Source organism: Protopterus annectens, chromosome 1.part2 (genome assembly GCF_019279795.1).
Source record: "Protopterus annectens isolate FY-2018-M chromosome 1.part2, PAN1.0, whole genome shotgun sequence".
In the NCBI taxonomy this organism is placed as follows: domain Eukaryota; kingdom Metazoa; phylum Chordata; order Ceratodontiformes; family Protopteridae; genus Protopterus; species Protopterus annectens.
The window spans coordinates 356,313,768-356,326,079 of record NC_056727.1 but is presented as its reverse complement, the minus strand read 5'-3'; the positions used below and the strand labels follow the sequence as shown (position 1 = coordinate 356,326,079).

Genomic DNA, 12,312 nt, shown 5'->3' with positions numbered 1-12,312 from the left:
GATGGCCACATTGTGTGTGGTTTGTCTAGGGTTCCCACACCCGGACACCTCCTGTGCGATCTGTGTGGGATTCAACCCCCATGCATTGATAGGAGGAACAAGTTGATTCTTGGGCCTCCTTCCTTGATGGCCCCTGCTTCAACTTTTACTTCTACTCCTTCCTCCACCCCGGCCTCTGGGACTCAACCCCCCCGCTAAGAGGGTTGGGGACAGGGAGAAGCACGAACACAAAGACCGGGATAGGCCCAAGAAGCGGTCCCCTGCCAACACTTCCTCGGCCGAGCCTTCGGCTAAGTCTCGCCCGGCTGCCAGCTGAGGCTCCCCTCAACTCCGTTCACCCTGCTTCTCCCTGGAGATGGAGGTTTGTCTGGGCTAATTTCTTTTTATCGGCCTTTCCCCGGCGCCACTCCAGGCCACTTTTCATGGCTTCCTCCACCTGGACCACCTGCAGACTCTCCAAATCCAAGGTGGACAGGATGATGCAGAGATTCATCCGGACCTAGATCCAGATGTGAGTCTTTCCTTCCCCCTCCCCTACGGGGCTGGGAGCATGCAGTCCACCTTTATGCCCATTACTACCTCTGGCCTTGGAGTCCTTGGATGTCGAGGGTCAGCGCCGGTGGTACCTCAGCACCGACCATTACTCTTGAATTACTCTTGACTGGGTTCTGCTCTGACTAGCTCTGAGCAGTCTGGCTCTCAGAGCCGGATCCAGGGGGATGGTGTCTGCTTCGAGGCTTTTGGAGTTGGACCTTCCACTTGGAGTCTTGGGCCTGGAGGCTCGGGTCCAGCTCCCCTGTTGCCACAGTTATGAGACCTGGTCTTGGTCCCAACTTCCAGGATTCATTCTCCTTCTGCTTTCAACATTGTGGAGAGGGTCCTTTCTGTCCCATCGAGACCCTTGATGCTATCGTCCTCTGAGTCCGTCCTGGCTCCCTCTCTTTCTGGTCCAGATTCTGCCGTCCTGTCCCCTTAGGGACAGGCTGTTACCTCTCCACTCCAGAGAGTTCCCTCACAGGAACAGCCAGAAGTTTCTGAGTCCTCTCCAGAGACCCCCCCCCCCCGAGGAGCTCCCTCTGAAACATACGTGTAAAAGGAGGCACTTGGGCTCCCTGCTGGAGTCCCTCACAGAAGCCACCGACTTAGAGGAATGGGAGGGTTCTCCTCTGTCACCCCTGGATGATGACTCCTTTGGAGACATCATGGAAGTCCTTTGCCTTTTTGGGGGGGTGGTCTGTCCAAAAACCCAACTTCGATGAGTTAGTGTTTCTGGAGGAGTTTGGCACACAACCCTCTACCTCTTGGGTGTCCCCTCCCGCAGATACACTTGTGGATTTGGTTACGTCTCTGGCTTGGAAGGAGCACAACATGATGAAGCCCATCCCCAGGCTCCCTGATAGGATTTTGAGTGTGCCGTCAGACAAGCAACATTAGTTTGAGGGGTTCCCAATTGGTGCCATGGTGGTGGCAGTGGCCACCAAGAAAGAGCTTGCTTAGGAGAGCTTTACGGTCCATCCACTGGGCTGAGAGTCCTGGGCTTTGGACTGTTTAGAGAAGTGGGTTTACACTTCAGCCACGTTTGCGGTACATGTGCTGAACTACATGGCACATGTGATCAGACTTCAGCGAGACTTGGTCAAGGAGGTCACTGAGTCTGCCCCATGGCCCATGTCGGCAGAGGAGAAGGTGTTCTCCTCCCATATAGCTACCGTCACTTTCGTTCCCAACACCTCTATGCAGCTCCTGGCCAATGGTACCGAAGGTGGTGCAAGAGCGGCCAGTACGGGCGTTGCCATCAGGCGTCATGCCTGACACCTGCTTTGTGCATTCTCAGAACCCTTCAAGCCATCTTGTACAAATGCTCCGTATGATGGTTCCACACTTTTTGGAAAAACTGTACAAGACACGTTGGTTTAAAGCAAGAAAGATGGGAAACCTTCTCTGCCGTCGGGATCCGCTTCTCAAGCCCTCAATGATCTTTTTCCTGAAATCAGCTAGGGGCAAAGATGTGGTTCCGGAAGTCTCATGGCCATTTCCATGACGCTCAGGACTTGCACTCCCCCAGAGGCAGAGGGGGATATGACAGATGCCGTCCTCATCGCAGAGGGTCTCTAAGGAACCAGGGGTCTCGGGATTCTTTCCCGGACAGACCCGCACAGCAGTCCTTATGGGTTGCCTGACTGCTCGTCGCTGGAGGCAGTCTGAGGAAGTCTCTCGCTACACTCAGCAGCCTTGGAGGCAATTACAGACTGTTGTTTGGTCTTGCAAATCATATCCAGAGGATACTCTATCCCCTTCATTCAAATGCCAATCCCACCCAAGCACCTCCCGGACATTCCACCCAGGCAAAGGGAGGAAGCAGCACTGTAAATTTCCATGTTGCTCAGAAAATGAGTCCAGACCAGTCCGGATCAGGCATCTATTCAGGTTCTTTTTAGTGCCAAAGAAGACTGGGGACTTAAGACCCGTCCTGGATCTTTCAACCCTAAACTTGTCAGTTGCCAAGACAAAATTCTGGATGGTCACTCTCCAATCTATTCTGCCTTTCTTGTAGAAAAATGATTGGATATGCTCAGTGGACCTCCAAGATGCATACTACCATGTCAAAATGGACAGGCACTCTGAGGTTCCTCCGCTTCCATCTGGGGGCCAATCATTACCAATTCAGAGCACTACCCTTTGGTCTCACCACCACCCCCAGCATGTTCAAAGTGATGGCAGTGGTGGTAGCTCACCCGTGGCTGCAGAGGTTCCAGGTCTTCCCTACCTGGATGATTGGCTCCTTTCCGCCCCCTCCAGGTATCACTTCTACCAAGCCAGGGATCTCCTTCTCCAAACCGCCCATCAATTTGGCATAGCCATAAATCTCAAGTCCCTATTGGATCCGGTTCAAGTTCTAGACTTTATTGGAGCTCGGTTAGACACCATTCAGAGCTAGGTTTGTCTGACTCCAGACAGACTTCAATCCCTCAGACATCATGTTGTAGTACATTATTCAGACCTTGTATCCCCCCTTTGGAATCTGTTCTTCTAGTGTTGGGTTCCATGGCGGCCACATTCACCCTCATCCCCATGGCTCATCTGCATATGAGGGTTCTCCAGTGGACCATAGTAGTCCAGTGGACCTTACTGGATCTACCATTAGCCCATCCAGTTTGTCTCGAGCCTGCTGGGATTTGCTTCTCTAGTGGCTTCAATCTTCGGATGACCACTGATGCCTCCCTACTCGTGTGGGTGGGGCATTGCATGGGAAGGACATTCCAAGGCACGTGGTCTTCCCTGGAGTACCAAACTGCATATCAGCATCCTGGCGATGAGTGCAGTGCTGCTGGCAGTGCAAGCCCTTCATGCTCATCTTCCCCTAAAGATGATTGCTAGTCAGACAGATAACATGTCTACAGTCTGGTACATCAACAAATAGGGGAGCCAAGTCTTATCCCCTTTGTTGTGAGGCTATGAGCTTGTCGGAGTAGGCTATCTCCACCAGCCATTTTCTGGTGGCACCACACATTCCGGGAAGCTCCAACTTTGTGGCAGACAGGCTCAGCAGATCTATTCTGATAACTTACGAGTGGTCTCTAAATCCTTCAGTAGCTGAACAGATCTTCCTGAAGTGGGGTCTGCCTTGCTGCGTTCTCTTCACCTCTTCTTCCATCGCAAAGTGCAGTGATTAATTTGCTCTGAACCCCCTCTGGGTGAGTCCCCCAGACGCTTTGGTTCATGCTTGACCCTCCGGTCATCTGTATGCTTATCCTCCACTTCCCCTGATCTTGAAGTTTATTCCGAAAGTTCGACAGCTGGGGAGCTTAGTGATCCTCATTACCCCCTTCTGGCCTCACCAAGTGTGGTTCCCCTCTCTGTGGTCTCATGTAGTGCATCCTCCTTGGACATTAGATCCGGTTCCGGATCTGATCTTGCATCCCTCAGGGATCCCACACCCAGATCTAGTCATTCTGAAGCTTACAGCTTGGCTGCTCCAGTTCCAGTGATAGCTAGGACTCCTGGCTGTCTTCTCTGGTTAAGAAGATTTTGGTAGTGTCTCAAAAATCATCCACTAGAAAAGTTACTCCAGTAAGTGGAAACATTTTTCGATATTGGCATCTCAACATGATTTGGATCCTTTCACTTCTCCAGTTCAAACCATCCTGGAGTTTTTGGTAGATATTTTTCATCAGGGTGCCAGCTTTTCTATGGTTAATGTTCAGCTGGCAGTTATCTCCACTTTTCATATAGGAGACAATTCGGCTTCCCTAGCTTCTTCAAAGCCTTTTTGAAAGGTACCTTTTTACTCTGGCCTCCATTCAAGGACCCTACGCCACTTTGGGATCTTAATCTAGTTCTACAAGCCTTGGTTTGTACCCCCTTTGAACTTGCAGCTACAGTGGATTTGCAGTTTCTGTCTTGGAAGTCAGCTTTTCTTGTTGCTATTACCTTCGCTAAGAGTCAGATTCAGGCCTTATCTGTTAACCCTCCTTATGTGGTGTTCCATAAAGATAGGGTGTCCTTACCCACGAGCCTTTCCTTTCCCCCAAAAGTGGCTTCTGAGTCTAACATTAGTCAGGTTATCAGTCTCCCTGTTTATTTATTTTATTTTATTTTTTTTTTCAGAATAAGGGAGAGTATAAATTGCATTTGCCTGACATTCATAGGCAATTACATTTTTATTTGCATAGAACAAAGTCTTTTCGCAAGTCTGATCAACTTTTCCTTTTCTAAGCCTTTCTTAGGGAAACCTGTCAAATGTGACTATTGCTTGTTAGATCTCTCAGTGCATAGCTCTGGCATATACAGCCAAAGGATCATCTCCACCAGATCATATTAAGGAGCATTCTACCAAGTCTATGGCTACTTCAGCCGCATTTTAGTCTAGGTATTCCTTGGATGACATTTACTCTGCAGCTACTTTGGCGTCTTCGCATATGTTTATTTTGCATTATAAGTTGGAGCTCCTGTCGAGGCAGGCATCCTTTGACTCTGCTGTGCTCTGGAATATCTTCCATGGGGACCTCCCAGGATCTTTTGGTAGCTGGGGACGCTCTCCTATAGGTTGAATATCAAATGAAAACAACTTCCAGTCAAGAAAAGTTGTGTACTCACCATAACATCCTATCTGAGTTGTTGCTTTTCATTTGTCTTCAACCATCCCTCCCTCCTTCCCCCTGCCTTTTGTGGGCTGTGTGATGCACCAGCTGGTAGACAGATGGCCCTTACTTTGGCAAGCCTTTGTCTTTCGTATAGTGCACTTTCTAGGTACTAATGCCAAGGTGTTAGGTTCTTGGTTAAGTCAGGGTGCTACTGTTGACTACTGTTAAACTTGATCTGAGGGGAGGAGGGCGACAGGGGCATTATGGATAGGGGAGGACCTTGGAACTCTGATCCAATGCTGGAAAATGTGGCCAAGTCTGATCCGTACCGGATCCGTATTCCCACAGGTTGAAGACAAATGAAAAGCAACTCAAATGGAACATTATTTTTTTTTTATCTTCTTAAAGTTACAGAAACTATTCTAAGAACTAAGCCAACATGGGAATGGACATGTGAGGTTTTTCCAGTAGGGATGACTGCAAGTAGGGGCATAGAAAATTGCCAGGAGAGGGCTGGAATTTACTGGAAAAAATTAGTAAGGGAACAAAGGTGTTGGAAGAAATAAAGGTAATGAGTGGGATGAGGCCAAGGAAACATTTAGACTGCAGGTTTGAGACAGCCTTCCCTATCAGGGATTGATGTAAGAGATTAGGCAAAGAGAAAAGGGATAAGGGAATCCTGAGTGAAAGATTGAGTATAGAGTAGAAGCTGCTTTTAAAAATAGGATAGTTAGTAGTGGAATTCGGAAAAGATTGGGAAGAGACTAGGAAAGCAATTTACAAGGAAACAATGGGAGGACATGTGTATGGCTCCCAAGTACTCAAAGTCCGTAAGGTTTAGGATTTTTGCTTTGAAGTGTTTGCATAGGTATTTTTATACCCCAGGCAGACTTCAAAGAATTTTTCCTCAGGTAGATAGCAAATGTTGGAGATGTGATGGGGAAGAAATAGGTAACTGGAAACACTTTTTTGGGGAGTTCGAGTTGGCAGATTTAAAAAAAAATTATGTACAGTGTTCTCTGGCAGAAATAGTGGGAAAACAAATGATTGTAATTAAGAAAATTATTGCTTTGAGCTTGGACACTGGATCTGAAGTGCCTGTACAAAGTAGGGCCTTAAGTTTAATTCTGTTGCCTGCAAAAAAAAAATAAAAATTAGTAAAAAATGGAGGCCAAACTATAAACCAGCTTTATTTGATTTATTGAATATTGTAAAAGAGATAAAGGAACCATAAGAGGGATCTTCAGAAAAGGGAAGGAGCAAATTACGTAGAAATATATGGAATGTTTTTGGAGTAATACATCCAAAATACTGCTTAGGGGGATGGGTGAAGTTTAAGGGAAGGGCAGGAATTGAGTGATTTATGTATTGCTGGACTGAAAAACAGTTATAAAAAAAAAAGAAAATGTGTAACTTGTAAATGAAACAATGTTAGCATGGTTTGTTGTCTTTCCTGTTAATGTATGTGTGCCTTGTTTAAAAAAAAAATATCCAGGTCTTACAAATGTGGGTTCTGCTGCAGTTCCTGTGTGTAGGTTAAGCATTTTGGGTGATTTCATGTCCAAGTATGTTGAGATTATCGAAGGGAGATAGACCAGTTTGGGAGACTGTAGTAATGGCTACCTCCACAGATGGTTTAGTTGTTCCAAATATAAAATCTGCAATACAAGCATGTATGGTGGCAAATATTTTAGGATTATTAGTTGTAGATTGTAAGGCAGTGTTGAAGGTTATGATGTGGGAGAAGGAACTATGATGGTGAAATTGATTAGATTAGTGGTGACATCATTAGCAACACCTAATGGGAAATTGCAGTTAGCATAGACTAAGGAAGCACTGAAAGTTTTTTGTCCTCCATGGCAGAGGCAGGGGAAAGTTGGGTGAAGACGAATTCTCCTTACTGGGGCACAGTGTTGTGAAAGCAGGTTGCAGGCCATAACATGACAGTGGAGGAAGAAATGAAATAAGTGGAATAGGATGTATAAAAGATATGAGAGAGGAAGAGTTTCCAGAGATGGTAAAGGTTGTAGAAGATTGCAGGGAGGAGGGAAGGAAAACGGGATTTCAGTGTTGCTCAAAGATCGTTGCAGAGGGGGAAGGATGAATGGATAGAGGATCAAAAGAGGAAATGGTAATGGGAAATATAAGAGCTAATAGAACAAAGGGAGTGGAGAGGGATGTTAATATTGCAAAGGTATGCATCCAAAGTGAGAATATTTATAATTGTGTGAAAGTGCTTCCAAAAATACTTTTACACACCTACACTCCTGAAAGGTTGACAAGGATTTTTCCTAAGTCAGATGGAACATCTTGGAGAAGAAATTAGAACATGGACGCATATGTTATTGAAATGTATTAAGCTGATAGAATATAGAGAATGGCTGCAACACGTTAGTAGATTGGATGCTCCCAGGGCTGGGAACTGTTAGAAAACCTTTTTTTGCTTGTAATATGAGTAAAATAATGAAAATGAGCAATGGATTGGGTTATTGTTGTTGTTGTCTTTCGGCTTTTCTCGGTTAGGGGTCGCCACAGCGGAACTCCGGTCCGCTAATGATTGGCAGTTGATTTTCATGAATGCCGAAATGCCAGCTCGATGTTCAGCCTTCAGCGAAGGCATGCCCATTTACGCATGTCTTTCGAACGCCCACCCAACCGCGAGAAGGACATGCAGACTCCACACAGAAGGCACTCCCCGCTCTCCAGCCGGGAATCGAATGGGAGCACCTCTTGCTGTGAGGCAACCTTATAGGTTCATAGGTTGGTACTGGGCTATCTGCCCAAAGGCACCGCCCCTTTAGTAGTTCCCTAGACCCTTGTACTAGCAGCTAGTACCCTTGGCCCCTATCTAGTAGTGCTGTTGGTGTGATCCCCGGTGTGAACTTTCTCTTGCCCATCCACTCATCAAGGTTCCTCTTGAATAGTGATAGTGAGGGGCTCTGTCTTATGTAGATCGGGACCCTGTTCCATAGTAAGGGAAGTCTCTGCGAAGGGAATCTATCCCTCCAGCATGTTCTATTCATTGTTGTGTTGAGGTTTATATCCCTAAAGCGTGTAGCTCGAGTAGATTTGGTTTTGCTAAGATGGAGCGTGTTCAACAATTCTGGGTTGGACATGGCTCTGTACGTTAGACAGAGATCGCCTTTGAGAAAGCAGTATGCAACAGAGAACAGTCTTAGCTTTTTCAATCGTGCTGCATAGGGCAACTGTTGGAGGCCAGTAATCCTCTTGGTTAGGTACCTCTGTGGTCTTTCTAGCTGCTGGAGATGTCTAGCCAGGTACATTCCAGTTGGTGCATTGTACTCAATAATAGGTCTGATGAGGGAAGAGTAGAGGGGGCACCATTACATCCTTAGATCTTGATGCGAACCCTTTCATGATCAGATGGGTCACATAGAAGGATTTTCTAACCACTTTGGCAACTTGGTTATCAAAGGAAAGCTGACTTATCTACTTGGGTCCCTAGATCCCTTATTTCTTCGTAAGATTTCAGGGGATTACCTCCTATGTTGTAGTTTGCGGGTACTCTGTTTTTTCCAAAGGGGATTACTACGCATTTTTTTGCATTATTATTATTATTATTATTATTAATAATTACAGTATTTAAGAAGGTCATTACTAGAAGATGGAACCCCTCCCCCCACCCTGTAGTAGATGAAATCAGCATTATAAGAAGTCGTTTAGAAGAGTTGGAAATATCAGAAGAAAGTGGAAGGGGTGATAAAATACATGATAGGAAATGAGTAAAGCAGATGAAAGATTAAGGTTACAGACTACTAGTGGTTAGGAGTGTGACAGATTGTAGGTTTATAGGGGCTCTGGTTGTGGGTTTGCCTTCTTTTTTCCCAACCAGTAGAGAAGGATGTAAGCTAGAATAAATGAAAGGTGTGGAGAAGTATGGAATTAAGGGTTTTGTAGTGGAACATTAATCATGCATAAAGTGAATGAAGGGCATGAGAGAAAGATCCAAGGAAGGAAATGAAGTGGGAATAAGAAACTTGCATGGTTTGACCAGTAGGACTAGTGAGATTGAAGAAATAGATATTGGTTAAGGGTTCTGTCTTTTTAGGAGGAATTGTAAATAATATAAAAGCAAAGAAAGTGGAGGAACCAAAAGTGTCCAAAAATATAAATGTATAAATAGAGAAAAGACACTTCGGCTGGAGATAAAAACACTTCAATACAAATAAAATAACAAAAAGGTAAGTGCTTTCGAGGTAACCCTCTTCTTCAGACCTAAATCATAAATAATGTTATATTCATACATCTGTTTTTGTTTTTTTCTCTTTAACATCTGTTGATTTTTTTTAGCATGTCTTAATACATGGAAGAATGTTTGTTATATACTGTATCTCTTGAGTATGGGATGAGCTTGTTGTACTTGTTAGCAAAGGACATTCAGCTGTGAGAGAATTGGTTGCAATCTATCTGCCAGATTTAAAATTAATACATTTGTAAACATGACTATTAATGCTAGTTTCTTTACTTAAATACTACATTACATTACATTGGAAAGACAGAGCATCACTCACATTGGAGGGTTTCAAACAATTAGCTACGAAGCGCCTACTAGCTCACAAATATTTAACCTAGACTGAGAAATCCCACACTCACTTTATAGAATTTTGGAAATTCCTTTTTGAACATATAGCTTGACGTTGGTATATATAATCAATGATGGAATTTTGGCAGTGTAAATAGTTCTTACTGTTTTGCATTTATGTTTTATTATTCAGCAATGTATTCTGTGGTCATATTACTACCTGTCTATTAATATTGTTACGTTTTACTGCATCTGTTTTCACGGAAAAAAGGAAATTAGATTTTATACAAAAAAAAATAATACGTTTGGGGCAGTGTGTATTAAGACAGCATTGAAACTGTTTTTGTGGTTTACTTTTTTTGTTATTGCACTGTTTCAATAAAGATGGATTTGTTTAAAAAAATGTCATATTTAAATATTCAAATTGGGGACGTTTGCTTCCCTTGCAAACAGTAGGGAGGAAAAGACCAGGTACAGCCACCTGATTAAATCACATTGTGTATATTTTGCTACCTTTGTGACTACTAGGCCAGTCCTCAGCAGCCATCTAGCTGTGCTGTTACTGTGTCATTTTGACAGGTACAGAGAACAGTGGAGGCCATTGTTCAACAGTAATTTCCATTTTGTTCTGTGTCCTTATTTCCTTGCAAAACTGAACAAAGCCTGCCAACTGCAGGAGAACAACTACATGTCATGTTTAGCATTTGCAAGCCATGATCTTAATTGCAAAACCACAGTCATTGGCTTTTACAGCACTGAGTAGGCACTGCTGTGAAATCTAGAAGATTGATGGTAGAATATACTTTTTAGACTGAGGATCTTAAAATGCTGTTATTAGTAAAGAAGCAATCAGGGGAATCAGTTGATGTACAGTGACTGTTGTAGCATATAAACTGGTAATATGGAATGGTAAAGAATTACACAAACAGGTAAGTTATTTTTTTCAGTGTTTTTCCCCAGGTTGCGGAATAGTCTTCACAAAACTCCTGAATTGTGTGGAAATTCTAAAGTTGTACTGTAACAAAAGAATGAAGCAGATTTTTTAAACAGCTTATCAAATAGCTTTAAAAGAATGCATGCCTAATGTTTATTATTTTCCTTTCAGGATGGTGTTTGGGAAGGAAACTTATCAAGTTACTTTGACATGAATCTGTTCACAGATATAATTCTTAAATGTGTCCTAGAAAATGGAGGACAACGAAGAATATTATTTTCCTCCTTTGAGGGAGATGTTTGTACAATGTAAGTTTGTTTTTACTATTTTTGTCCCATTAATGCATATGGTTTACAGCTAAGTAGGTAAGTTATTAGAACTTGCAATGCTTGAGTGTTAAGGCACTAAAGTCTTTTACTGATTAGGTATATTCTTTCATTTTTTTTTCTTTTTGCTTAACCTGTTTTCAGTGTGTATAAAGTTGGATAAACTTTATCGTCAGAATGATTGTTTAATAAGCGTTTACATTAAGGCTGACATTCTTCTGTCACATTGGTCAGTATTTTTAGAAATAAAATGGCAAATGGCATAATCTTGCTTATACATCATGATAGAAAAAACAAGGGTGAAGAACTCCACGATGATGCAGCAACAAAACACTTCTTTATTAGTAACAAAAAGAACAGGAAAGATGAGCGCTTTCTCGTACACACTGTACGCTTCTTCAGATCTAAATCATATAAAATGTAGCAGGTCTTATATAATGCTTCCAATTAATCATTTAGTAATTAGCATCCTGATTAATTGGGCAGGATGTACAATTAAGCATTCTACGTAGTACTTAGCATTCAGCACAAACCAAGAAATATTTCCTGTTGCTGCAAATAGCAGCGTCACATTCACTACTCACATTCTAAAAACATTCCGCTAAAGTTTTGGCGGAATTTTCAAAGCAGGTCAAGAAGCAGAGGCCGCACCAAGAGGAAGTTTTCAGGGGAAGAGATGGCATCGAACAACAGAAATCGGAAAAGAGAACAACGGACTTAGTGTTCAATTTGTCAAAACGGACCCTTACAGAGACTGATTATAACCTACTGAATAAGGGTTTATCCTTTATTCCAGCCCAGGTTAGTAATATAAGTGAAGTTCTTACTGACCTGCGGCTGTTTACTCGCAAAGTTAACTTAAAATGTATGTTTAAAAACAAAACACAGTGTGGTGTCGTTAATCAAGAATGTATTAAGGGGTTCAGAAAGAAAAGTACTTTTACACCCACACTAACACCTGTCACTGAATGCTTTATCAAAGCTTGTGAAATAGATTTTTATAGTTATTTTAATACTACAAGGAAAGCGAATTTATATACTAATTTGTCTCACATTGAATGGGAAGCTCTTTATGCATTACAGCAGGACAGAGAAATAGCCATTAGACCTGCAGACAAAGGGGGTGGAGTGGTAATCCTAGATCATGTCACATATAATACATCTGTGCTTACTATGCTTAGAGAGACGGACACATATAAAGAGATCTGTGCCAGTGACCTTACCAAAATTATTTTTTCTGTACGTCAGGAACTCTATGACTTCTTGATGTGCAGGCAGTTAGATCAAGATCTATATCAATATTTTTTGATAGAACAACCAAAGACTCCCTATATAAAAGGATTACCGAAGATACACAAAGGGATAATCCCACCACCTCTAAGACCTATAGTGGTAGGGGAAGGGTGGGCCACTGAGACAATGTCG

General features: G+C 43.1%; 1 protein-coding gene across 1 annotated transcript in view; it reads left to right on the top strand.

The window, feature by feature from the left end:
* GPCPD1 (glycerophosphocholine phosphodiesterase 1) overlaps positions 1-12,312 on the top strand; it is a 1,148,488-nt gene that overhangs the window by 1,002,716 nt on the left and 133,460 nt on the right. Inside the window, exon 17 of the mRNA XM_044056397.1 lies at positions 10,733-10,869. Within this exon, the coding sequence (XP_043912332.1) occupies positions 10,733-10,869 (137 nt within the window). The remainder of the gene's footprint in view (positions 1-10,732; positions 10,870-12,312) is intronic.